Source organism: Nomascus leucogenys, chromosome 11 (genome assembly GCF_006542625.1).
Source record: "Nomascus leucogenys isolate Asia chromosome 11, Asia_NLE_v1, whole genome shotgun sequence".
Classification (NCBI taxonomy): domain Eukaryota; kingdom Metazoa; phylum Chordata; class Mammalia; order Primates; family Hylobatidae; genus Nomascus; species Nomascus leucogenys.
The window spans coordinates 57,627,763-57,655,284 of record NC_044391.1 but is presented as its reverse complement, the minus strand read 5'-3'; the positions used below and the strand labels follow the sequence as shown (position 1 = coordinate 57,655,284).

Below are 27,522 nucleotides of genomic sequence, written 5' to 3'. Positions count from 1 at the left end.
TGGGGGGGTGGTCGAGAGTGTGGGCCCCGTCCCAGAGCCTGATGCGCTGGGGTGATGCGATGCTCCTCTTGGAGGCTCCACCGCAGGGCCCTTTGACCAGCTGGAAGAAATCCTAGGCTGGGAGTGTACTGCTGCTCACTCTGCGGAGCTGGTTGCCAAGGGAACGATTGGCAAGCGGAAGTGGGGCTGCGCGGCGCTTCCTCTTCCGGGTCGGCGCTCCTGCCTCCCTGCAGGGAGCGTCTTATGAGACACTGCTTCTTGCGCGGCCTCTTTACACTGCTGCTGCCGCCGCCACTCCTCTATACCCGGCACCGCATGCTCGGCCCAGAGTCCGTCCCGCCCCCAAAACGACCCCGCAGCAAACTCATGGTACCGCCCCGAATCGGGACGCACAATGGCACCTTCCACTGCGACGAGGCACTGGCATGCGCACTGCTTCGCCTCCTGCCGGAGTACCGGGTACGGTCAGCGAAAAGTGACCCTGAGACTGCGTGCATGCATGCCTCCGGGGTGGATGGCATTTCGCCAACAGGGTCCCTCCGATAGCGCCCGGCAGCCCAAGCACCCTTCCCTACCCTCGCTACCTCCCTGAAGTCCAGCATTAATCCCCTACCCGGCGACACCCGGCAGCCCCTTCACCCCTGTGTACCTCGCAGGATGCAGAGATTGTGCGGACCCGGGATCCCGAAAAACTCGCTTCCTGTGACATCGTGGTGGACGTGGGAGGCGAGTACGACCCTCGGAGACACCGATATGACCATCACCAGAGGTAGGTTCTCAGATACCATTTATTTAACTTCCTTGACCTCAGCTTTCCTCTGTGCTCCAATTCAGCCATCCACTGCCGTGGTCCGCGCCAGCGAAAAGAACTGCCTCATCATATAAATCAAACTCCCACTAGGACTACACCATCCTTCCGGCCCTGCCTGTTCTTCACCCATCTCCCTGGCCTGGGACCTCCCTTGGTTCCCAGGGAGTCCCTCAGGCCCCTTGTCTCGTCTCCTTCCTTAGCCAAGGCTTTTTTCCCACCAGCAACTTCATCACCCCAACTAAATAAACCCATCTGTGATTAATCAATCCATTCTGGTGCCCTTGCTGCTGCACGTAACTGCTGGGCCCACATGATTGTGGCAGTTGGTGACAGTTCAGATGTGTGAAGTTTTCTACTTCATTTACACCCTTCCAAAGGGAAATCCTTTTTGCTCAAGGGTAGCCCATTCCAATCCTTTTCTTCCCCCTCAAGCCTCTACCGCATCAAACTGAGCGTCCCTGCCTCTTCTCAAAAGAGAACTTCTCAAAAGTTGAGCATTTCCTCAGTCTCCCACCTCAAACATCCTCAGCTCCCTCCTACCAGTTAAGGGAACTTTCTTCCTTTCTATTGGAGGTTAATCCTCTGTCATGTTTCCAGTCTATTACTTTCTTCTCTGGGATTCTTTTTTCTTTTTTTTCTTTTTTTTTTTTTTTGAGACGGAATCTCCCTCTGTCGCCCAAGCTGGAGTGCAGTGGCACGATCTCGGCTCACTGCAACCTCTGTCTCCCAGGTTCAAGCGATTCTCCTGTCTCAGCCTCCCGAGTAGCTGGGACTACAGGCGCCCAGCACCACACCCGGCTAATTTTTGTATTGTTAGAAGAGACGGGTTTCACCATGTTGGCCAGACTGGTCTCGAACTCCTGGCCTTGTGATCTGCCCCCCTTGGCCTCCCAAAGTGCTGGGATTACAGGCGTGAGCCACTGTCAGCCTATCCTCTGGGATTTCCTGTCACAGTTCCACTAGTGTCTCTGCCTCTCCTTCCCTACAGCCTAAAACCCTTCTCAAGTATCCTCCATCTTGAAAAGAAACAAAGGTATAAAAACAAAACCCTCTCTCAATTATACCACACCACGAAAAGTAATTGTCTTGGAGAGAGGGATTATGATGTTTCAAGTCTCTCTCCTTTTTTCTTTTTTTAGCATACATACTATAAATGATGTCAGGAGGAAACCCTCCCAATATTTACAGCCTAAGCTCTCACGCTCACTTCTCAGCTACCCTTCAAAAAACAGCTGACCATGGCTTCACCTCTTTCTTTCCAGTTCATTTCCCTCAAGCCCACTCTCCCAGTATCTCCTCTGGAACTGCTCAACCTCAGCACCAAACCAGGGAGCTGGTAAAGGGTCTCAACTGATCTCTTTAGCACTTGGCATTATTGACCACTTCCTTTTATCAAATTGTTTTTAAGACGGAGTCTCGTCTGTCACCCAGGCTGGAATGCAGTGATGCAATCTCGGCTCATTGCAACCTCCGTCTCCTGGGTTCAAGTGATTCTCCTGCCTCAGCCTCCCAAGTAGCTGGGACTACAGGCATGCGCCACCATGTCCGGCTAATTCTTGCGTTCTTAGTAGAAACAGAGTTTCACCATGTTGGCCAGGCTGGTCTCAAACTACTGACCTCAAGTGATCACCTGCCTTGGCCTCCCAAAGTGTTGGGATTACAGGTGTGAGCCACTGAGCCCAGCCTGTATTTACTCAATATTTAATAATAAAAGTCAGTTAACAAATGGAGCTCCCTAGGTAATTCTGAGATGGATTGGTATTTAGAAATCATGGCTGTAGTTTCTGCTTCCCTAACATCTGTTATATCTTTTCTCTATTTTCTTTTTTTTTTTTTTTGAGACGGAGTCTCGCTCTGTCGCCCAGGCTGGAGTGCAGTGGCGCAATCTCGGCTCACTGCAAGCTCCGCCTCCCGGGTTCACGCCATTCTCCTGCCTCAGCCTCTCCGAGTAGCTGGGACTACAGGCGCCCGCCACCACGCCCGGCTAATTTTTTGTATTTTTAGTAGAGACGGGGTTTCACCGTGGTCTCGATCTCATGACCTCGTGATCCACCCGCCTCGGCCTCCCAAAGTGCTGGGATTACAAGCGTGAGCCACTGCACCCGGCCTTCTCTATTTTCTGCCCCACTGCTGTTCAAATTCTTGCCTTCTTTATTCACCTGAACCATTGCAGGTAATCTCCTTGCATCTGTTCTCCATGCTGTTCTCCAATGCTGTAACATGCACCTGCCTGCTTAAAAATCCCCCAATGACTTCGATTACCCACAGATAAAGTCCGATGGTCTGGCCCTGCCTGCCCTTCCAGCTTTTTCTTTTGCCATTCACTTCTCACACCTGAGCTGCCTTTCCTGAAGTTCCATCAAGACACTTGTCTCTCAGCTATCATTCATGTTGTTCCCTCTGCTTGGAATGCTTTTTCTCTTTCACCCCTTGTCTGTCTGGTGTACACCCACTAATTCATCTTTCAGAACTGACCTGAAGGCTCTCCTCTGAACCCTTTCCTCATCCCTTCCTTCCTTTCCCTTGTCTCGTCTAGTGAGAGTACTCAGGGGGTTGTGTTTGTCGGCCTCCGGCAGATGAATCTGAAAGCGAGGACGGTGTCTTAGTTTTTTGTCCTTAATGTCTAATAAAACATAAAATGTGGCAGATAGGAAGCATTGAGTTAACCATTGAATGAATGCATGGAGACTCTAGCCAAGGTGCCTCACCTCAGCCCCACCTCCCTGTGCTCCTCAGGTCTTTCACAGAGACCATGAGCTCCCTGTCCCCTGGGAAGCCGTGGCAGACCAAGCTGAGCAGTGCGGGACTCATCTATCTGCACTTCGGGCACAAGCTGCTGGCCCAGTTGCTGGGCACTAGTGAAGAGGACAGCATGGTGGGCACCCTCTATGACAAGGTGGGGACCTGAGGACAGAGATGCCCCCCACATGCATTTCCAGCAGGCTGCCTGGGAGCAGTGCTCACACAGCAGTCAGCACTGGGCCTCGGGTCAGGGTTCCTGGCCTATAGCAGGCCCAACACTCATCCTCTCCCTCAGTCAGGCGCATCTCACAAAGGAATGGTGATACCTCCCCTGCCCACATCCTGGGGTGGTTGTGAGAAGTGGATGCTGTAATATATGGGGAAGGGTTTTGAAAACCATAAAGCAGCATGGCCCCATCTTTTTCTTGACACACACAAACAGCAATTGTTCAGCACCTTTGGGTAAACAGAGGGGAGGCTGCTTATGTGGAAGCAGATGGCTTAGAGGTTCTGGCTGCCCTGAAGGTTGAGGGGAGCGTGTGTTAGGCACCACTGTAGTTCACTAGTGGCACATAAATTGGGAAGCTCAGCTGAGAAGAGTTTTATTATGAAACTGTCTTTGGATTCCACCGGTGTCCCCTGCAAGCAGCTTCCTGCTTTTGGGGAACGAATATGGCTAGTGGCCCTGGCATGCAAGTCAGGTCGCACAGTACTGAGGACACTTACTTGTTTTTTTTTTTTTTTTTTTGAGACGGAGTCTCGCTCTGTCGCCCAGGCTGGAGTGCAGTGGCGCAATCTCGGCTCACTGCAAGCTCCGCCTCCCAGGTTCACGCCATTCTCCTGCCTCAGCCTCTCCGAGTAGCTGGGACTACAGGCGCCCGCCACCACGCCCGGCTAATTTTTTTGTATTTTTAGTAGGGACGGGGTTTCACCGTGGTCTCGATCTCCTGACCTCGTGATCCGCCCGCCTCGGCCTCCCAAAGTGCTGGGATTACAAGCGTGAGCCACCGTGCCCGGCCGACACTTACTTGTTTACAAGTCAAAGCTCAGGTTCAGTCAGCTGTATTTCTTGAAGGTAGACTGTTGAATTCAGTTCTCAGTTTTTTTTTGTTTTTTGTTTTTTTTTTGAGACGGAGTCTTGCTCTGTCACCCAGGCTGGAGAGCAGTGGCACGATCTCGGCTCACTGCATGCTCCACCTCCCAAGTTCACGCCATTCTCCTGCCTCAGCCTCCCGAGTAGCTGGGACTACAGGCACCCGCCACCACGCCCGGCTAATTTTTTGTATTTTTAGTAGAGATGGGATTTCACCATGTTAGCCAGGATGGTCTTGATCTCCTGACCTTGTGATCTGCCCGCCTCAGCCTCCCAAAGTGCTGGGATTACAGGTGTGAGCCACTGCGCCCAGCCCATTAGTTCTCAGTTGTAGCTTGCCCATCTTCTGCCCTCTGTATAGAGTTTTTGGAATATCAAGATTTTAGACTGCCTGGGTCAGTTTTCCCTTCCACTGCTGAAGGGTTTCTAAACAACTGACTAAAGTTTTTTTGTTGTTTTTGTTTGTTTGTTTTTTTGAGACAGAGTCTTGCTCTGTCATCTAGGCTGGAGTGCAGTGGCACGATCTCAGCTCACTGCTACCTCCGCCTCCTGGGTTCAAGCGATTCTCCTGCCTCAGCCTCCCGAGTAGGTGAGATTATAGGTGCCTGCCACCATGCCTGGCTAATTTTTGTATTTTTAGTAGACACGGGGTTTCACCGTGTTAGCCAGGCTGGTCTCAAACTCCTGACCCCAAGTAATGCACCCACCTTGGCCTCCCAAAGTGCTGGGATTACAGGCGTTAGCCACTAATCCCAACAACAACTGACTAAATTTAACCCGTGTTTGTTTTTTTGAGAGACTGTTGCCCAGGTTGGAGTCCAGTGGTGCCATCATGGCTCACTGCTGCTTTGAACTCCTGGGCTCAAGCAGTCTTCCCACCTCAGCCCCCTAAGTAGCTGCGACTACAGGTGCATGCCACCATGCCTGGCTAATTATATATCTTAATTTTTTGTAGAGAGGGTCTTGCTATGTTGCCCAGGCTGGACTCAAACTCCTGGGCTCAAGTGATCCTCCCACCTCAGCCTAAACCCATGTTTTAACTGAGCATCAGGTTGGGGTCCAAACCAAGAAGTGCTGGGCATAGGAGTTACTTTCTCAGTGCTCCAAGAGTAGCACTTTTCTACATACCACAGGTGTACTGTTATGGAGGCCTATTTTGTAGGGTAATTTTGCATAAAGTTTCTACCCCGAGACTCTTGAGACATTATCCTACCATTTATTCAGACCCAGGAGACAACTGCTGATGTCATGTGGCACATTATGGGCTTCCCTGGAACCCTAACCCAGCAACCAGCTTTTGGTGTCCAGTCTCACACTCATTTTCTCCCACTTGACTTGTGTTCTCAACCAGAGCCCCTCCTGCACCTCATTAACCATGTCACTGAATACCTACTCACCCCACCTGGAGATTTACCAGCCTTCAGCCACAGGGACCCACTCCCACAGAGAGCCTCTAGCACCTGGAGACCTTCCTTGTTCAAAAGTTAGCAGTCCCCTCCCTACACGTGTTGGCTTTGGTTTGGGCTTTGTGCAGCAGAATGAGTATGGATTAGCAATCAGGTGATCTGAATTCCAGTCACAGCACAACGAGCTGTCTGAGCTTCAGCAAGCTGCTGAACTTGCCAATTCTCCCTTTTCTCATCCAGTTAATGTTGAGAGATCCTCACAGGGCTGAAAGAGTGTATGAACATACTTTGACTCATGTAACATTTCACGTAAGTAGCAGGTAGCCTCAAGAATGTTTCCCCTGCTGCTGCCTTAGATGTATGAGAACTTTGTGGAGGAGGTGGATGCCGTAGACAATGGGATCTCCCAGTGGGCAGAGGGGGAGCCTCGATATGCGCTGACCACTACCCTGAGTGCACGAGTTGCTCGACTGAATCCTACCTGGAACCACCCCGACCAAGACACTGAGGTAACGTGGCCTGGGAGGAGACCCTGAGACCTGTAAGAACCTTGGGTGGGGGGAAAATGGGAGCATTTGCTCCTCCTAAGCCCTAGCAAATTCCAAGTTTGGGCCAGCACCATGGTTCCAATTCTCATCATTCCCAGGCAGGGTTCAAGCGTGCAATGGATCTGGTTCAAGAGGAGTTTCTGCAGAGATTAGATTTCTACCAACACAGCTGGCTGCCAGCCCGGGCCTTGGTGGAAGAGGCCCTTGCCCAGCGATTCCAGGTATAGGCCTTGGAGGAGGCATTGTGGCTTGGGGATTACTGACTGCCGATCAACAGGAGCTCCTGCTTCTTCCACCCTAAACCTTTTTTTTTTTTTTTTTTTTTTTTGGAGACGGGATCTCTTTCTCTCTCTCTGTTGCCCAGGCTGGAGTGCAGTGGCAGACAACCTCAACCTCCTGGGCTCAAGCTGTCCTCCCACCTCAGCCGCCTGAGTAGCTGGGACTACAGGCACACACCACCTCACTCAACTAATTTTTGTATTTTTTGTAGAGACACAGGGTCTTACTTTGTTGCCTAGGCTAGTCTCAAATTCCTGGGCTCAATGGATCCTCCCACCCGAGCCTCCCAAAATGTTGTGACTACAAACACGATCACCATGCTCAGCCTACCTTAAACCTTCTAGCTATGCTCTCCCTCTTTCAGGTGGACCCAAGTGGGGAGATTGTGGAACTGGCGAAAGGTGGATGTCCCTGGAAGGAGCATCTCTACCACCTGGAATCTGGGCTGTCCCCTCCAGTGGCCATCTTCTTTGTTATCTACACTGACCAGGCTGGACAGTGGCGAGTACAGTGTGTGCCCAAGGAGCCCCACTCATTCCAAAGCCGGTGAGGCCCTAGGGAACCACCCTGCAGACCTTCAGGCCTGTCTCAGCCTTGTTAAGAGAAGGCTGCCAACTCTGACCCCTGCTCTACTCCCTCTTTCTGCCCACTTATAGGCTGCCCCTGCCAGAGCCATGGCGGGGTCTTCGGGACGAGGCCCTGGACCAGGTCAGTGGGATCCCTGGCTGCATCTTTGTCCATGCAAGCGGCTTCATTGGCGGTCACCGCACCCGAGAGGGTGCCTTGAGCATGGCCCGTGCCACCTTGGCCCAGCGCTCAAACCTCCCACAGATCTCCTAGTCTTAATAAAACCTTCCATCTCATACTGACCCAGTCCTTGACTCATTCTTGCCCTACGCCATTCCGGAAACTTGTGAAAAGTGAAACAACTATTTATGTGTAAGACCCTGTGCTAGATATATTTTCTTCACAGTAACTTGTCAGCCTTGCTTCACAAATCATTTGAAACCATAGTTTCTAGGGTTAAATAACGTGACCAAATTCACAAGTGGCTAAAAAGTGACAGAACAGGGCCTTAACCCAAAGTCCATGCTTTTTTCCCATACTGTACCCCAATGCAACTCCCTGGAAAAGACAGACTGGTAACTGAGTAGAAAACTTTTATTATTAGAGGTGGGAATGTGGGGAGTGGGGCAGAACAGGTGGTGGCCCTGGGAGAGGGTCCCAAGGGGCAGAAGTTGGGCATGTCTCAGTAAAGAGGGGCAGGTCATGAATAGAGCCTCCACCCCCAGCGGGGGGTTCCTGGGCCCGGCCAAGCACTGGGCTGAAACGTGGAAACTGGGCATTGACAAAGTACAGCGGGATGTGGGCAATTCGGCCTGTGGACCAGCCCTGCAGAGAAGGGAAGGAAAAGGATCAGAGTCTGGGCCCAAAGAAGGGCCACCTGGCAGAGCCATACAGCAGCCAAGGTCCTCAGCTTCTCCATCCAACTCCTGGAAGCCCCAGCAGCCTGGCACACTCACCACACTGAGCAGGGCCCCTTTGTTGAAGGAAGGATGGAAAGTGATGAGCTGGGGCTGGGCTCCTGGCTCCCCCTGGATAACGCCACTAGAAGAAAAGGTGAGCAGGCAACCGGAGGCGAGAAGGAAGCTGAATGTAGTGGGATGTGGGTTTTGTGCAGGAAGGCTGGTGAGAAGTCCAGACCTAAGGGCCCACATGGCACTTACCAGGGAAGGAGCTCAAACACAGGGCTGTTTCGAGTGCGAAAAAGGAGGATGACTGGTTTACCATCCTGTACCCTTGGGTTTCCTGTAAGAAATGGATCCAGGGATAGGGGAGGAACTCTGAAGGCAGAGTCCCAGGACAGGGGCAGAGGAGAACTCCAGGCCAGGGCACAGCCTCACTAGATTAACTGGGAAGATGGCTGTGGGCTGAGCCCTTCATCCTTGCCTCTTACCTTTCATAAGCACAGCCAGACGTTCCCCACTGGGGTCCCAGACCATGGAGTGAGCCTCTCCCCCAAGCCTGTGGGTAAGGACAGGTTAGGAGAGTTTCAGTGTGGTCCCTTCCACCTGCTTTTCACTGCCACTCCCTCAACCACTCAGCTCACCTCTCCTCACCATCTGGTGTCTGTATTGTTGTCTCAGACAGATCTGCCACAATCGTTGCTGACTTTGCACCTCCAACGCGCCCCTTTCCCTCACCTGTGGACGGATAAGAGCAGAGAGGTTCTTGCAACAAACAGGCCTCTCACTGGTCCCCCGCCAGCTCACCAAAGGCATCAACACCTCGAAATCTCCTAAGCTTCTATATTTCCCTTTATCCCTCAGAGCTGCATCTTACCAAAGGTTGCTGCCTCCCTCTGACCACCCCAAATACTGAAGTGTTGCCCTAACTCACCACAACGTTCTGGAAAAGACAGGGAGTAAATCAGTGGCTCTCCCAATACAGTGAACAGCAGTCGGCTGCCATCTGGGCTCCAGCAGCCAGTCTGGGGTCAGGGAGCAAAAGGCAGGAGAAGGTATGTCTATAGTAGAATGCAGGAGGGAAAGTAGAGGTGGCCAGGCTTGGGAGCATCAGGGGCCCATTGGAATCATCTCCTCCCCAGTGTCTGTGAATCAAGAGTCCCCTCTTACCTGACAGCGCCCTGATAGAGTAGGCCACCTCTCACAAGTCCACATCTGGGCCTCCCAGACTCTGAGCCAGAGAAAAGCAAATTACAGCTCAGGACCTCTAAGTTCCAAAACTCGGACCTACCTCCCTTGACAGAGCTTCCAGGAGCTAAGTGCCTTTCTCTAGGTCCTTGCCCTCCCTCCACCCTTCTCCCACTCACCGAAAGACAGCTGAAGGAGTGGTAGCCAGGATTTTGCTGCCATCTGGGGACCAGAACAGGTTGGTCACCCCACCTCCTCGAAACCAGGGAAGGGGGACACAGGTCTCTGTTGAGACATCCCATACCTAGGAGAGTGGGGCAGGAGATAAGGGAAAACTCAAGCACCCTATCATCTCACAGTGGGCTGGCCTCTCTAATGTACAAAGAGCCAGAAACGAGAGGAAGCGGGAGAGGGATTGTGAAACATGAGGCACAGGTTCATGCCGACAATTACAGACAGCGGAATTTTAAACCTCATGAGTCTGATGGCAAAGCTCCTCTCTGGGTAAGTTTAAGACTGAATGGACCAAGGTCCCTCCTCCTTCCCCCAAGATGTTTCCACCACCGAGTGAGGAACACTTTTGCCAGGACTGAAATGCGCATGAGGGGCAGGGACCCACTCACCCGGATAGCAGCATCCACGGGTGAAGCTGAGAGCAGCCGCCCCCCACTGGGGGCCCAGGCCAAGCTGGTAACAGGTGTATGCCCAGGGTGAGACAGCACTTGGGCACAGCCAGAAGAGGGTCTGGAGGGGAACACAGGATGTGGAGTCAGAAGACAACAAGAAGCCATCCCCAAAATTCTATTTCTTTGCCTCCTGCTAAAACCTCCTATTCTGATGGCCCACTCTGGGCTCAAATCCAGGTTGTGAAAAATGAATAAGGATTGTGGAAGTTAAAAGAAAAAAACAGCGAAGGGGAAAAAAGACCAAGTCACCATGAGCAGGTCAACAGAGAAGAGGTAATCTGCAAGGTCTCAGGCCAGGGTGAAAGAGAGTGCTTTCACGAGATAGGCCATGAGAAGGCAAAACCTAACCAGTAACCTAGAAGGTATTGCCCTGGGGCAATATCAGGTCCCACCCCAGAACACAGCTGTCTGCCCACAGGCCATCCAGCCTGGCCATCCATCCATCCAGGATTAATAATCTATGACATTACTTCAAGGTTCCAACCTTTTCTCTCCAGAGTTATCTAACACTCCTCAGAACACATCCTGTGCTCCCAAACAGCCCTCCTGCCTTGCCGTATCAAAGTGCCTCCCAACTCTGCAGCTCCCACATTTGCTGCTTATCATAAAGATGCTGCAGGCCGGGTGTGGTGGCTCACGCCTGTAATCCCAGCACTTTGGGAGGCCGAGGCGGGCGGATCACTAGGTCAAGAGATAGAGACCATTCTGGCCAACATGGTGAAACCCCGTCTCTACTAAAAGTACAAAAAAATTAGCTGGGCGTGGTGGTGCTCGCCTGTAATCCCAGCTACTTGGGAGGCTGAGGCAGGAGAATTGCTTGAACCCGGGAGATGGAGGTTGCAGTGAGCCGAGATCGTGCCACTGCACTCCAGCCTGACGACAGAGCGAGACTCCGTCTCAAAAAAAAAAAAAAAGATGCTGCATGTGGCTCGGCCTCCATCACCAGCAGGGAACTACCTGAGGGCGCCTGCCATGTGTCTGCAGCTGTGTATTTCCAGAGCCATGTGCCTGGCCTGACAGATGAAGGCTACTACCTGAATTAATGCCACCTTCTCTTTCCACTTAACTATAACCACCTTCAGCTCCAGTGAAGTCTTAGTCACGGATGTACAATTTAATTCTCTTGAACTTTACGATAAATCACAGCTGCCTTTGCAGGTGGGTTCAGATTCATCTCATTCTTTTCAGTGGCTCCATCGTATACCACTCAAAAGATGAACTATAATTTATTCAGTCATGCCTCTACAAATGGACATTTGACTTGTAATTTTTTATTATACATAATGCTGTAAAAAATATTTCGTGGGCCAGGCATGGTGGTTCACACTCCAGGCTGGAGTGCAGTGACAGTCATAGCACACTGCAGCCTCAAACTCCTGAGGCTCCTGCCTCAGCCTCTAAAGTAGCTAGGACTACAGGCGTACACCCCACGCCCAGCTAGTTTTTTTATTTTTATTTTTTGTATAGACAGCATCTATGTTGACCAAGCTAGTCTCAAACTCCTAGGCTCAAGCAATCCAGCTGCCTCAGCCTCCCAAAGTGCTGGAATTACACACATGAGCCATCACGCCTGGCCTTGTTTTTTGTTCATTTATTTAAAAAAATATTTTTAAATCGAGTTTTGCTCTTGTCACCCAGGCTAGAGTACAATGGCATTATCTCAGCTCACTGAAACTTCCACCTCCTGGGTTCAAGCGAATTCTCCTGCCTCAGCCTCCTGAGTAGCTGGGATTATAGGCACGCACCACCACACCCAGATAATTTTTGTATTTTTAGTAGAAACAAAAACAAAAAACCAACAACCTTCCAGGCACGGTGTACACACCTGTAGTCCCAGCTACTTGGCAAGGGGCTCACTTGAGCCCAGGTGTTCAAGGCTGTAGTGTGCGATGACTGAGTCTGTGAATAGCCACTGTATTCCGGCCTGGGCAACGTAATGAAACCCCATCTCTAAAAAAAAACAAAAAACAGGCCAGGTGCAGTGGCTCATGCCTGTAATCCCAGCACTTTGGGAGGCCGAGGCAGGCGGATCACCTGAGGTCAAGACTTTGAGACTAGCCTGGACAGTATGGTGAAACCCCCGTCTCTACTAAAAATAAAAAATTAGCCGGTGTGGTGGCACGCACCTGTAGTCCCAGCTACTTGGGAGGCTGAGGCAGGAGAATCACTTGAACCCAGGAGGCAGAGGTTGTTGCAGTGGGCTGAGATGGCACCACTGCACTCCAGCCTGGGCGACAGAGTGAGATTCCATCCCCCCAAAAAAAAATCTGTGATCACGTATTTTTTTCTTATAGTACCTATTGTCAAGGTTTAGGTATCAGGGTTACATTAGCTTTATAAAAATAAATCAGGGAGATCCTGCAACAAAAAGAGGGAGGACAGGCAAGGTGTGGTGGCTCACGCCCATAATCCCAGCACTCTGGGATGCTGAGGTGGGCGGATCACGAGGTCAAGAGGAGAATCGCTTGAACCCGGGAGGCAGAGGTTGCAGTGAGCCGAGACTGTGCCACTGCACTCCATCCAGCCTGGGCAACAAGAGTGAAACTCCATCTCAAAAAAAAAAAAAAACAACTCATTATTTTCTTCTACAATCCACTTTGGTAACTTATATTTTGCTAGAAAATCAAACATTTCCACAGGGCACGGTGGCTCACTTCTATAATCTCAGCACTTTGGGAAGCCAAGGCGGGCAGATCACAAGGTCAGGAGTTCAAGACCAGCCTGGCCAATATGGTGAAACCGTATCTCTACTAAAAATACAAAAATTAGCTAGTGCGTGCCTGTAGTCCCAGCTACTCGGGAGGCTGAGGCAGAAGAATCACTTGAACCCGGGAGGCTGAGGTTGCAGTGAGTAGAGATCATGCCACTGCACTCCACCCTGGGCAACAAGAGTGAAACTCCTTCTCAAAAAAAAAAAAAAGAAATCAAACATTTCCTTCAGATTTTCAAATCTGTTGGCCTAAATATGTCCACAATATTCTTTTATAATTCTTCTATTTTCTACCATATCTATATCTTTCCACTTCTAAAAATAGTATACTTTGGTTTTCTTTTTTTCTTTTTTGAGACAGTCTTGCTGTCACCCAGGCTGGACTGCAGTGGCATGATCTCGACTCACTGCAGGCTCCACCCCCCCGGGGTTCACGCCATTCTCCTGCCTCAGCCTCCTGAGCAGCTGGGACCACAGGCGCCCGCCACCTCGCCCGGCTAATTTTTTGTATTTTTAGTAGAGACGGGGTTTCACTGTGTTAGCCAGGATGGTCTCGATCTCCTGACCTCACGATCCACCCGCCTCAGCCTCCCAAAGTGCTGGGATTACAGGCGTGAGCCACCACGCCCGGCCTATACTTTGATTTTCTTTTTCTCCTTAATTAGGCTGACCAAAAGGTTTACTTCTTTATTCATATATCTATGTGCATACACATATACACATATATATACCTGTGTGTGTGTATATATATACATATATATTTTTTTTTTGAGACAGAGTCTTGCTTTGTTGCCCAGGCTGGAGTACAGTGGCGTGATCTCAGCTCACTGCAACCTCCGCCTCCCGGGTTCAAGTGACTCTCCTGCCTCAGCCTGCCGAGTAGCTGAGACTACAGGTGAGCACCACCACGCCCAGCTGATTTTTTGTATTTTTAGTAGAGACAGGGTTTCACCGTGTTAGCCAGGATGGTCTCTATCTCCTGACCTCATGATCCACCTGCCTCAGCCTCCCGAAGTGCTGGGATTACAGACGTGAGCCACCATGCCCGGACTTTTTTTTTTTTTTTTTTTTTTTTTTTTTTTTGAGACGGTCTCACTCTGTCGCCCAGACCAGAGTGCAGCTATAGTGGCGTGATGTCAACTCACTGCAACCTCTGCTTCCCGGGTTCAACTGATTCTTGTGTCTCAGCCTCCCAAGTAGCTGGGATCACAGGCATGCACCACCACATCCAGTTAATTTTTTTGTATTTTTAGTAGAGATGGGGCCACGTTGGCCAGGCTGGATTCGAACTCCTGGCCTCAAGAAATCCACCCACCTTGGTCTCCCAAAGTGCTGGGATTACAGGCATGAGCCACTGCGCCTGGCCTAATTTTTGTATTTTTAGCAGAGACGGGTTTTACCATGTCGGCCAGACTGGTCTCAAACTCCTGACCTCAGCTGATCCTCACGCCTTGGCCTCCCAAAATGTTGGGAATACAGGTGTGAGCCACTGTCCCCAGCCTTTATTCATAATTTTTTTTTTTTTTGAGACAGAGTCTCACTCTGTTGCCCAGGCTGGAGTACAATGGCATGATCTCAGCTCACTGCAACCTCCGCCTCTCAGATTCAAGCGATTCTCCTGCCTCAGCTTCCCGAGTAGCTGGGACTACAGGTGTGTACCACCACGCTCAGCTAATTTTCATATTTTTAGTACAGACAAGGTTTCTCCATGTTGGCCAGGCTGGTCTCAAACTCCTGACCTCAGGTGATCCACCCGCCTCCACATCCCAAAGTGTTAGAATTACAGGCGTGAGCCACCGAGCCCAGCTTATTCATAATTTAAAGAACCAGGCCGGGCGCGGTGGCTCTCGCCTGTAATCCCAGCACTTTGGGAGGCCGAGGTGGGCGGATCACGAGGTCAGGAGATCGAGACCATCCTGGCTAACACAGTGAAACCCCGTCTCTACTAAAAATACAAAAAATTAGCCGGGTGAGATGGTGGGCGCCTGTAGTCCCAGCTACTCGGGAGGCTGAGGCAGGAGAATGGCGTGAACCCCGGGGGGCGGAGCCTGCAGTGAGCCGAGATCACACCACTGCACTCCAGCCTGGGCGACAGCAAGACTCTGTCTCAAAAAGGAAAAAAAAATAATAATAATAATTTAAAGAACGAGTTTCTGGTTTTATTTTTAGTTAGTTCTCACAGGTATTCTTTTTCTAATTTCATTAGTTTCTGATCTTATCAGTACTAATTTTCTTCACACTTCCTTTAAGTCTCCTGATAGTCCTCTGAAAGACAGTCTTTCCACCCCGTAACCCATAGACACATTGTCCCCATAATCCAAAAAGCCCCTAGTTCTCTTTCTCCAGATTATTCTCAGCAACCCACCTTGATCTTACATCTGCTTTTCCCATAGCCCTGGGAAGTGCTGTGAGGACAAAGAACTTCTCCTTTCAGACCTCCTCACCACCCACCATGCTTAGCATTGCACAACTCTCAGGCCAAGGTAAGACAGGCTACTAGGACTCACCGGGTAGACAAGGAGGTAGGGTCCAGGGTCCAGATGAGAATGCAGCTCTGGCAGGCCACAGCCAAGACAGAGGCACTAAGGGGCTTCCAGGCCAGAGCTGCCACATTTCGCTGCAGCCGGTGCTTCAGGGAGGGGACTATGGTGCTAAGGGTGAAGGGGCAGGAAACTGAGTCAAGGCAGGAACACTAAGGCTCCAGGGACCAGAGTGCAGTTAAAGAGGGAAAGCCACAGAGAAGAAGGATGATCCATCCAGGGGCCAGGGGTACTATAGGACAGGAGGGGATAAAGGTTAGGTCTAGAAAAAGCACACATCCAGTTATGGAGCTTCTCTGACCCCAGTTCTGGACGGAGCCCTATGAATCAGGTTCAAGAACTACAGGACTCCCTGGAACCAAGGCTGGCAAGGGAAGGTGATATTGACAAGTCAGAGCCCACCTGGTGTCCCCACACACACCTGCTGGCATTATACACACGGACTGAGTCATCTAGCAGGGCCACTGCAAACTTGTTGGTGTGGGGGTGCCATGCAAAGACACGCAAGCAGCAGCTGGACCTAAGGAAGGGGTTAACATAAAGAGTTCCTGCACCTATCCCTACCCAAGCCCAGAAGCTCACATTCATTTCCAGTAAGGACATGGTTTTTTTTCTACTTTTTCTTGTATTCTTTTTTGGGGGAACAGGAGGAATGAGAATATGGTGAGCAATCAGAAAAGGAGTAGGAGTCTTTGCCTTCTCCCCAAAGTAAGTTTCGAGGTTCAGGACTTCCTTCCCACAAAGCTCCAGGGCTTGTGCACTCACCAATTTGTGACTTGGGCAAATTCAGCAATCAGATCTTCGCTCCTGAGCTGTAAGAACAAAGTAGACACAGGACACACTGGGGCAAAAGGAGCCCATCTCCTCAATATTCCTAACAGGGGAGGTGGACCACTCCTACCCTCTGAAGTCATCACACCCAACCCTGACCTGCAAGGATAGGAATGGGGGCAGAGTAGGATGGGGACACAGCAAATGCAGAGGGCTGGGGAGGAAGCCAAACTTACAGACAGATGGGGGAACAGGGACCCATGGAGGGAAGAGGCCCATCGACAGAGTGCCAGGGCCCAGCCGGATGCTGTCTTCACCCACTCAAACACTGTAGGGTTGAGGAAGCAGCTCTGATTAAACCATTCACAGGCCTCTTACCAGGTACCCTCTAGGTGAAAGACAAGGAAGGACAGGCACTCCCCAGGTTCTTCTGCCCAGTAAGTGCTCTCAACACCTCACTCTGGACACCCACTCTGGGTTATTTGGGTAGGGAGAGGAGAGGACAGGAAAAATAGGGCTAAAAGAGGCTGAGCCAACAGGTGTTGGGGTGAGTTCAAGAATATGGAGGGGAGATAACCACAAAACTAAGGAAGCCTGGAGGGAAAAATACTTACCCTCTTCTTCTGAGTTTGCAATTTCATTTAGCACCCCAAAAAGGCCTACATCACGCCTGATAAGGGAGGAAAATGTAGGTCAGGTTACTCTGATCCCCTCTGTCCCTCTCTACCAGTTTCATTCATTCATTCAATATACATGTATTAAAAATATGGGCACTTACATTTAATGAGTGCCAACTATGTACCAGGCACTCTACATGCTGTCCTTTCATTTACATATCTCACAAATCTGAACGAGATTCTACCCATTTACGGATGAGACAACCAAGGCTCAGAGGACTTTTGGGGCTTTGTGAGCAGGTTAAGGAGTTGGGACTTGCTCTAAGACAGTGAATGGAAAGCCATGGAAGGGTTCTAAGGAGAAGAATAAACAGATCACACAGCAGCATTTTATAAAGAGCAGTCTGGCTGCAAATTAGAGAGTGATAAGAATAGAAAAGGCCAGGCTGGCCGCGGTGGCTCACGCCTGTAATCCCAGCACTTTGGGAGGCTGAGGTGGGCGGATCACGAGGTCAGGAGATTGAGACCATCCTGGCCAACATGGTGAAACCCTGTCTCTACTAAAAATGCAAAAATTAGCCGGGCATGGTGGTGCGTACCTGTAGTCCCAGCTACTCCGGAGGCTGAGGCAGGGCAGGAGAATCACTTGAACCCAGGAGGCAGAGGCTGCAGTAAGCCGAGATCATGCCACTGCACTCCAGCCTGGGCGACACAGTGAGACTCTGCCTCAAAAAAGAAGAAGAAAAAAAAAAAAGAATAGAAAAGGCCAGGCGCGGTGGCTCACACCCGTAATCACAGCACTTTGAGAGGCCAAGGTGGGCGGATCACGAGGTCAGGAGATTGAGACCATCCTGGCCAACATGGTGAAACATGTTGAAAAATATGAAAATTAGCCGGGCGTGGTGGTCCATGCCTATAATCCCAGCTACTCGGTAGGCTGAGGCAGGAGAATCACCTGAACCCAGGAGGCGGGGGTTGCAGTGAGCCGACATCACGCCACCACACTCCAGCCTGGGCAACAGAGCAAGACTCCATCTCAGAAGAAAAAAAAAAAAAAGAGAAAAAATAGAAAAAGTCCAGGTGCAGTGGCTCAACCCTAGCACTTTGGGAGGCCAAGGCAGGTGGATCGCCTGAGCTCAAGAGCTTGAGACCAGCCTAGGCAACACAGAGAAATGCTGTCTCTACAAAAAAAATACAAAACTTAGGCAGGTGTGGTGGCACATGCCTGTAGTCCCAGCTACTTGGGAGGCTGAGGAGGGAGCATCATTTGAGCCCTGGGGGCTGATGATGCAGTGAGCCGTGTTCCATGTTTGCGCCACTGCACTCCACGCTGGGCAACAGGCCAAGATGCTGTCTCAAAAAAAAAAAGAATAGAGAAAAATAAATCAGTTAAGAATCTACTTCAGGGCCGGGCACGGTGGCTCACACCTGTAATCCAAGCACGCGGGGAGGCCAAGGCAGGTGGATCACGAGGTCAGGAGTTTGAGACTAGCCTGGCCAAGATGGTGAAACCCCATCTCTATTAAAAATACAAAAATTGGCCAGGTGCAGTGGCTCACACCTGTAATCCCAGCACTTTGGGAGGCTGAGGCGGGCGGATCACGAGGTCAAGAGATCGAGACCATCCTGGCTAACACGGTGAAACCCCGTCTCTACTAAAAATACAAAAAATTAGCCAGGCTTAGGCCAGGCGCGGTGGCTCACACTTGTAATCCCAGCACTTTGGGAGGCCAAGGCAGGCGGATCACGAGGTTAGGAGATCGAGACCATGGTGAAACCCCGTCTCTACTAAAAATACAAAAAAAATTAGCCGGGCGTGGTGGCGGGCGCCTGTAGTCCCAGCTACTCGGAGAGGCTGAGGCAGGAGAATGGTGTGAACCCAGGAGGCGGAGCTTGCAGTGAGCCGAGATTGCGCCACTGCACTCCAGCCTGGGAACAGAGCGAGACTCTGTCTCAAAAAAAAAAAAAAAAAAAAAAAATACATAACAAAAAATTAGCCAGGCTTGGTGGTGGGCGCCTGTAGTCCCAGCTACTCAGGAGGCTGAGGCAGGAGAATGAAGTGAACCTGGGAGGCGGAGCTTGCAGTGAGCCGAGATTGCACCACTGCACTCTAGCCTGGGCAACAGAGCGAGACTCCGTCTCAAAAAGAAACCAAAAAAATAAGCCAGGCGCGGTGGCTCACGCTTGTAATCCCAGCACTTTGGGAGGCCGAGGCGGGCGGATCACGAGGTCAGGAGATCGAGACCACGGTGAAACCCCATCTCTACTAAAAATACAAAAAAATTAGCCGGGCATGGTGGTGGGCGCCTGTAGTCCCAGCTACTCGGAGAGGCTGAGGCAGAATGGCGTGAACCCGGGAGGCGGAGCTTGCAGTGAGCCGAGATCACGCCACTGCACTCCAGAGCGAGACTCCGTCTCAAAAAAAAAAGAAAAGAAACCAAAAAAATAAAACAAAACAAAAATTAACCGGGCGTGGTGGTGTGCACCTGTAGTCCCAGCTACTCAGAGGCTGACACAGAATAATTGCTTGAACCTAGGAGACAGAGGTTGCAGTGAGCTGAGATCACACCACTGCACTCCAGCCTGGGCGACAGAGTGAGACTCAGTCTCAAAAAAAAAAAAAAGAATCTACTTCAGGAAGCTAGGAAAAAGGTGAAAGTGGCCTGAACTGGTGGGGATGAAGAAAAAGAGACAGATTTGAGAGATTTAGGAATTAGCATAAACAAGATATGAAGACTAATCAGACATTAGTGAAGGAAAGAGCAATACAACAGAAACACCTAGGTAATAATTACATCAGCTAATACGCTTACAATGTGCCAGCTCTGGACTAGGTGCCTCACATTAACTAATCAAGCCATTATGACAATCCTACAAGATAGGTATTGTTATAACTGCATTTATTTTTATTTTATTGAGACAGGGTCTTGCTCTTTGACCCAGGCTGGAGTGCAGTATCACCATCACAGCTCGCTGCAGCCTCAATCTCCTGAGCTCAGGTATTCCTGCCTCAGCCTCCCGAGAGCTGAGACTACGCACGCACACCATCATGCCCAGCTAATTTTTAAATTTTTTGTAGAGACGGGGTTTCAGAGTGTGTGTGTGTGTGTGTGTGTGTGTGTGTGTGTGTGTGTGTGTGTGTGTGTTTTAAGACAGAGTCTCACTCTGTCACCCAGGCTGGAGTGCAGTGGTGTGAACTCAGCTCACTGCAACCTCTACCTCCTGGGTGCAAGCAATTCTTGTACCTCAGCCTCCTAAGTAATTAGGATTACACACGGAGTTTCAGCACATTGGCCAGGCTGGTCTCGAACTCCTGACCTCAGGTGATACACCTGCCTCGGCCTCCCAAAGTGCTGGGATTACAGGCATGAGCTTCCGCGCCCAGACTATCACTGCATTTTTACATGAGAGAACAAACGTGTGAAGAGGTTAATTAATATGAACAAGGTAATCTAAGTACAAAGTAGCAGTCAGGATTCAACCATCTATCTACCCCAGAACCTATACTCAAACCACTTTTTCCTGAATGAGTAATTTGATCATTCCTTAAAGTGAACCATCCAGAGGAGCAGATTTGGAGAGAGAAATAAAGAGACTGGATTTGAGCATGCTGAATATATGAAGTCTGTGAAATATTCAAGCAGGATAATTTGGCAAACACGTGAACACCAGGTCTGGTGCATCAACTGGAAATCTAGCACCAAAAACACCAACATTTAAGGGACATCAGGAAGAGGAGCCACCAAAAAGCCTGAGAAGCAGCAGCCACAGAAGTAGGAGACAAGAAGGAGCCTGGGAACGAATGGCTTTTCAACAAATTGATATTCAACTTCACACACACAGGCATGCCCATTAAACTGTACTGAAGTACCAAAGATCAAAGCTTGACAGCACATGTGTTGGAAAACAGGCACTCCCATACACTGCTGGTGGGACCATATACATGTACAATTTTGACAGAGGACTATTTGGAACAGCTCACAAAATTACAGATGAACATACCCTCTGAGCCAGCAACTTGATTTCTAGGAATTTATCCTACAAATGGTAATGGTATTAATAAAAATATTAACCCTTTTTTTTTTTTGAGACAAGGTCTCACTCAGTGTCACTGCACTGGCACAATCTTGGCTCACTGCAACCTCCACCTCCCAGGCTCAAGCGATCCTCCTATACATAAGCCTCCCGAGTAGCTGGGACTAAAGGTGCATACCACCATACCCAGCTAGTTTTTGTACTTTTCTTGTAGAGAAAAGAACATGGTTTCGCCATGTTCCCCAGGCTAGTCTCGAACTACTAAGCTCAAGCAATCTGCCGGCCTCAGCCTACCAAAGCGCTGGGATTATAGGCGTGAGTCACTGTGCCTGGCATAAATAACCCTTAAAGGAATTAATATGTGCCATTAATAGGTCTAGGTGCAGTAGCTGTAATCTCAGCACTTTGGGAGGCCAAGGCAGGCAGATTACCTGAGGTCAGGAGTCCAGACCAGCCTGGCCAACATGGTGAAATCCCATCTCTACTAAAATACAAAAAGTTAGCTGGGCGTGGTGGCACATCCCTATAGTCCCAGCTACTCGGGAGGCTGAGGCAGGGGAACTGATTGAACCCAAGAGGCGGAGGCTGCAGTGAGCCGAGATCGCACCTCTGCACTCCAGCCTGGCAACACAGCAAGACTCAGTCTCAAAAAAAAAAAAAAATAAATAAATAAAATGAGCCGGGCACGGTGGCTCGCCTGTAATCCCAGCACTTTGGGAGGCTGAGGCGGGCACATCATCTGAGGTCGCAAGTTCAAGACCAGCCTGACCAACATGGGGAAACCCTGTCTCTACTAAAAATACAAAATTAGCTGGGCTTGGTGGCGCATGCCTGTAATCCTAGCTACTCGGGAGACTAAGGCAGGAGAATCGCTTGAACCTGGGAGGTGGAAGTTGCAGTGAGCTGAGATCGTGCCACTGCACTCCAGCCTGGGCAACAAGCGTGAAACTCCATCTCAAAAAAAAAAAAAAAAAAGAAAATGAAACCAGGTAGTGTAGCTCCACTCCTACAAGTGCAAAGTGGAAGACCTATGTAGGAGATTATTCAGTGCAACCTTATATCTGATCTTGCTGAGCTTTAGGTAAAAGCTCAGAAGTGCTAATGACATGAGGTGGGGGCAGGGAGCAGGTTCACCTAATCAAGCCAGAAAGCAAGGCAAGTTACTAGAGATGAAATGGAAGTATTTTTTCCATAGTGTTCCTGGGAAGGGCAAGGAAGCCTCCTGCCTCAACCTGACACTTATTGAGCATTTGAGTTCTACAATAAGGACTAAAAATTTCGTATGATTTAGGATATACAGCTCTCATGGAGACAGCCTGAATAAAAGTCTTTTGAAGAACACCCCAAGGTAAAGGGGTAGTGACTCATTTTCCAGGATCTGCAGACTATGACCCAGGAAACCCTTTGCCGTGCCTCACCAAATGTTGATGCATCTCTTCCACACTTGCTCCCGGTGATGGATGAAGGCAGTTCTTGTGCCATGGTCCAGCCTTCCAGGGGTCTTTAAGGGATCCTTGGTCAGGTGTAGGACAGGAAGATTGATCCACTATAGCACAAAAGTGAGGGGTGTGACGGTGAGTCAGTCTCTTCCCAAATCTTTAACTCCTTGCCATCTCCGACCCACCGCTGGGCTAAGTATAAGAGATTCCAGAGGTCTGTTTCCCATTTCCACAAAGCTAACACTTGTGAGAATGGGAAACAAGTCTTAGCTCCCGTATCTAAGATACGGGAATAATATTTTAGCGCAAGTAGAATAGTATTTCATAGGGTTGCTGTGATTATGAAACCATATAACATTTTTAGAAAACACCTGACTCAGCCTCTTACATAGCAAACGCTCAGTAAACGTCAGTTTCCCTTCCTTGTCCTTCCCAGGAACACCACGGAAAAAAGTTCCAGGTTGTATCTTTCTGATCCTTCCCAGATACTGTCCCCAACTTTTAGATAGTTCTCCCGCATCCTCACACTCCCTAGATTCTCCCTCATTCTCTTCATTCCCTCTAGGCCTCCTCCACAGCTCCTTAACCCCCCGTTATACTCCAATCCCAGTCCTAAAACAGATTCCAGCCCTTCTATTCTCCTGCCGGGGCCAAGCTGTTTCCAGTCCGCCAGACTCTGCGACCCTGCCCCTGCCACACTGCCTCCCTTCCCCAGTTGTTTCCGACTCCGCCCCCACGTCTGTAGGTCCCCTCCCTCCTCGCCCTGGCCACCTGGCCCCGGAAGTCGGGGGGCGGGCTCTCATAGCTACTGCCCGTCACCAGCTCGTTATTGTGCTCATATAGCGTGACTTGACCCCGCGGCGGTGGAGGAGGGAACAACCCCAGGGAGCACATCTTGCCGGTTCGCAGGACGTCTGCAGTCGGCAAATCTCCTGGCCGGAACGGCACAGACCGCACTCCCGCAACTCGGTTCCCGGGCTAGATTCGTATGCGGACGGGTAGCCGCAAGGGACAAACGGCGAGGCGGCACTCAACGGAAGTGAAGAAAAGACTAATGCGAAAGAAGGACGAGTACGCGGTCCCGGGACAGACCTCCAAAGCTTCTTCCTGCGCCCCCTGGCGGCCGGAGGGGGAGCAGCGCGGACACGTCCTGGGGCCAACCGTTGGTTACCAGGCTGGAGTGGGGTTTTTTTCTGTTGTTTTCCATGAGACTACTGTTTTTCCCAGCTCCGAATTCCCGAACACCTTCTCCCACTCACTATCTTAGCGCTTAGAAAGCCCGAAATAAGCCACATTCAGGGAAGTACCAAATTAACCCTCCCAGGCCTGTGGATCACCCAGAGGAAAATACAGGCTATGTCACAGGCAGCTGGCTGGAAAGCTGAGGGAAAAGCCTCAGAGAGGAGGAACAGTGCTGCACCCACAAGGTTAGGAGTCCTGGAAAGGGAGGTGGGGACGGTTGGAAAACTAACATTTCCTGCCAGGCGCGGTGGCTCACGCCTGTAATCCCAGCACTTTGGGAGGCCGAGGTGGGTGGATCATCTGAAGGTCAGGAGTTTGCAGACCAGCCTGGCCAACATGCTGAAAACCCCATCTATACTAAAAATACAAAAATTAGTCGGGCGTGGTGGCGGGCACCTGTAATCCTAGCTAATCGGGAGGCTGAGGCAGGAGAATCTCTTGAACCCCGGAGGGGGAGGTTGCAGTGAGCCGAGATCGCACCATTGCACTCCAGCCTGGGTAACAAGAGGGAAACTTCGTTTCAAAAAAAAAAAAAAAGGAAAACTTTATTTTATTTTTTTTTGGAAAGACAGGGTTTCACGCTATTGCCCAGGATGAAGGCAGTAGCGCTATCTCAGCTCACTGCAACCTCTGCCTCCCCGGTTCAAGCGATTATCCTGCCTCAATCTCTGGAGTAGCTGGGATTACAGGCATGCGCCACCACGCCCAGCTAATTTTGTATTTTTAGTAGAGACGAGGTTTTACCATGTTGGCCAGGCTGGTCTCAAACTCCTGACCTCAAGTGATCTGCCCGCTTTGGCCTCCCAAAGTGCTGGGATTACAGGCCTGAGCCACCTTGCCGGGCTGCAAAACTATCCTGAGCACTTATTACAATAAGTGCTTTTATAATCTTAACAACCCCATAAGGTGGGTGCTGTTCTGTCACCACGAGGAAAGTGAGTCACAGAGAAATTGAACCTAGATACACCCAAACCAGTTATTCTCACTTAAGAATAAAAGTGAGGCTGGGTGTGGTAGCTCACACCTGTAATCCCAGCACTTTGGGAGGCCAAGGCTGATCTCTTGAGCCCAGGAGTTCAAGACCAGCTTGGGCAACATAGCAAGACCCTGCATCTACAAAAAATTCAAAAGTTAGCCAGCGTGGTGGTGGCAAGCATCTTTAGTCCAGCTACTCAGAAGGCTGAGATGGGAGAATCGAGACTACAATGATCCAAGATAGCACCACTGCACTCCAGCCTGGGTCAAAGAGCGAGACCCTGTCAAGCAAGCAAGAGAGAAAGAAAGGGAGAGAGAAAGAGCCTGGTGCGGTGGCTCATGCCTATAATCCCAGCACTTTGGGAAGCTGAGGTGGGCTGATACCTGAGGTCAGGATTTCGAGACCAGCCTGACCAACATGGAGAAACCCCATCTCTACTAAAAATACAAAACTAGCCGGGCATCGTGGTGCAAGCCTGTAATCCCAGCTACTCGGGAGGCTGAGGCAGGAGAATCCCTTGAACCTGGAAGACGGAGGTTGCAGTGAGCAGAGATCGCGCCACTGCACTCCAACCTGGGCAACAAGAGCGAAACTCCGTCTCAAAAAAAAAACAAACAAAAAAAACGGGAGGGAAGGGAGAGGGAGAAAGAAAGGAAAGAAAGAAAGAGAATGGGGGCCCCTCTTACAGACTTTGGAAAAAACATTGAATTCTTTGAGTCTCACTTTTCTCATTTGCAGTGTCCTAATTATTTCATATGGTTGTTTTCCATACAAAATAATAAAGTGAAGCTATTTAATAAATTTTAAAGTGCTAAACAAATGCCAGAGGTTAATAGCTATAACCGTGCCATCAACTAGGTGACCTTGGTCATAGTTCATTAACAAATGTTAAGTGATTTGAAGATGTAGAAGGCAGTCCCCACTCCCAAGAGCAACCAGTCTCATTGAATAATCTAGGGGGCATTTAGTTCTAGTATTCTGGATTCCATGTCTGCCCTTCTTTTTCACCTGAAAAATTCCCCCCGAGAGAGTTATTACCAGGTCAGAAAACAAAGGGCTCCAGAGTCTCCTGAAAATGCACTTCACCTGAGAAGGCAAGTGGATCTCTAATCTAGTACTTCTCAACTGTTAAGGGACATAGGAATCACCTGAGCATCTCCTAGGGTGGTGCTCAGAGGCTATAGTTCCAAAAAATTCCCAGCTGATACTGCACAGGCCACATTTTAAGTAGCAAGGCTCTAACCTAGCGGTCCCCAACCTTTTTGGCACCAGGTTTAGTGGAAGACAGTTTTTCCACGGGGAGCGGGGGAGGGAATGGTTTTGGGATGAAACTGTTACACCTGAGATCATCAGGTATTAGTTGGATTCTCATAAAAAGCGGGCAACCTAGGTCCTTCACGTGCGCAGTTCACAACAGGGTTCGCGCTACTGTGAGAATCTAATGCCGCTGATCTGACAGGAGGCGGAGCTCAGCTTGCTCAGCTCGCCTCCTGGTGTGCGGTTCCTTTACAGGCCACCTACACTACGGGCCGTGGCGGGACCCCTGCTCTAACCTTTTCCCATAGCCCCATTTAATTTCCTATATGAGTTCACCGTCACCTGGGAAGTGACAGAAAGCTTGAAGAGCATAAGGTATACACTGGGGATGGTTTGGGGAACCTGGCTGGGAAAGCTCTCCCTGAGGACGGGAAGTGGGCAGGTTTGAGGGAGAGAGAGTCGGTGACTGACAGATTAGTGGAGAGCACTGAGGACCCACGATAGTTTCCGTTTGTACCTTAGTCGTAACACCATCCAAACCCAGATACCCCTAGGAAAAATCACTCTGGCCTGCAACTTGCATCCTTCGATGAAACCTCGATTTTCACCAACAGGTTATAATGATCGGTTAGGTGCCTGCATCTTACCCTGTAAGGTGAACTGGAGAGAAGAACAGTGCTGTTCCGCCCGCTGCCCCCGCACTGGCCTGGCACAAGTACTGTCCCCTCCCCCATACTGCTTATTTAACGTTTGTGGAACGCTTTTCACCATTTGCGGGTTCTAGAAAGGCCCAAGTCCAGGCCCAGCGCGTTCACCCAGTAACTTCACCAGGGGGCGCGGCTGGCCCGGCGACGCAGCGACCGTGACCCACCGCCCTATGGACTCCGAGCGCTTAGCGGGCGGTCTCCGCCGGCCCCTCCCTACGACCTGGGCAGGAACCGAGACAGCGCGCAGGCCGCTTCTAAAAGGGGCCCCCTACTTTGGGAGTCGTCGCTGGAGTCTGGGTGCCTGGAGCTCCGCCCGCTACCCCTTCCCGGGCCCGCTGGAGCCCAGCGTCCCGACCCGGGGCCGGTAACCAGGCGCACATGGCCCGCCCGGCCCTGTTTGTCCTGGCAGCGCGCCGCCGCTATTTGAAGCGGTTTTTATCTCCCAGAAACCAGCAAAACCCCAAGCGGAGTCTAGGGAAGATGAAAGGGGCCGAGGAGTTGGGGAGGGGAGGACCGCGAGGCTGCGGCGGGCGGGAGCTGGCACCGGACAGGCGGAGACCGGGAGGCGAGAGGGCCAGACTCTGGGGGGTCCGGAGGAGCCCGCCGGGCGGGGTTGGGGCGGGATCCCAGGGGTCCACTTCAGGCCGCCGCCTCGCTCAGACCAGCTCCAAGGCGCCCCCCGCCCTTCCTCCGCCCCAGCCCCCTCTCCCGGGTCTCTTCCATCACAGCCCCCAGTCCACTAAAGAAGTCTTCGGAACTCGGATTTCTTCAAAGCGCCTTTGAAGCCGCGCGCCCAGCCGGAGGGCAGGAGATTTCGCACCTGGGCGGCGGCGGGAGTGGCGTCAGGGTGGGGAGGGGGCTCGTAATCCGAGCCCGCCCAGGATCGCCTGCCCCCTCCCACCCGTAGCAGCGCCTCTTGCGACCCGCGCGGTGGACAGTCCGACGCGGGGCGCAGCTGGGAGTCGGGCCCAGGCCGGGGGGAGCGGCCTGTGAGCCCCCTCAGCCCAGC

General features: G+C 50.9%; 2 protein-coding genes across 7 annotated transcripts; one reads left to right on the top strand and one right to left on the bottom strand.

The window, feature by feature from the left end:
* The first annotated feature begins 52 nt into the window (after positions 1 to 52).
* C11H12orf10 (chromosome 11 C12orf10 homolog) lies at positions 53 to 7,748 on the top strand. Its single transcript, XM_030822571.1, has 7 exons — positions 53 to 459; positions 657 to 769; positions 3,548 to 3,707; positions 6,409 to 6,561; positions 6,699 to 6,821; positions 7,244 to 7,425; positions 7,536 to 7,748. The coding sequence occupies exons 1-7, from the start codon at positions 244 to 246 to the stop codon at positions 7,717 to 7,719; spliced, it is 1,131 nt and encodes a 376-aa protein (XP_030678431.1). The 5' UTR covers positions 53 to 243; the 3' UTR covers positions 7,720 to 7,748.
* A 276-nt stretch (positions 7,749 to 8,024) lies between these two features.
* AAAS (aladin WD repeat nucleoporin) lies at positions 8,025 to 27,452 on the bottom strand. 6 transcript variants are annotated; one of them, XM_030822570.1, is made up of 16 exons: positions 27,415 to 27,452; positions 22,311 to 22,438; positions 16,855 to 16,910; positions 16,477 to 16,568; positions 16,235 to 16,281; positions 15,891 to 15,989; positions 15,437 to 15,580; positions 10,157 to 10,277; positions 9,713 to 9,837; positions 9,516 to 9,576; positions 9,280 to 9,370; positions 8,990 to 9,083; positions 8,837 to 8,904; positions 8,607 to 8,688; positions 8,403 to 8,487; positions 8,025 to 8,271 (listed from the first exon to the last, which is right to left on the bottom strand). In XM_030822570.1, exons 10-16 carry the CDS (start codon positions 9,558 to 9,560, stop codon positions 8,047 to 8,049), a joined length of 690 nt encoding a protein of 229 aa, XP_030678430.1. In that variant the 5' UTR covers positions 9,561 to 9,576; positions 9,713 to 9,837; positions 10,157 to 10,277; positions 15,437 to 15,580; positions 15,891 to 15,989; positions 16,235 to 16,281; positions 16,477 to 16,568; positions 16,855 to 16,910; positions 22,311 to 22,438; positions 27,415 to 27,452; the 3' UTR covers positions 8,025 to 8,046. The 6 variants fall into 6 exon arrangements, with proteins under 6 accessions (XP_030678430.1, XP_030678426.1, XP_030678427.1 ...); XM_030822566.1 differs by lacking the exon at positions 27,415 to 27,452 and adding an exon at positions 26,454 to 26,625; XM_030822567.1 differs by lacking the exon at positions 27,415 to 27,452 and adding an exon at positions 23,231 to 23,445.
* Between the last annotated feature and the right edge of the window lie 70 nt (positions 27,453 to 27,522).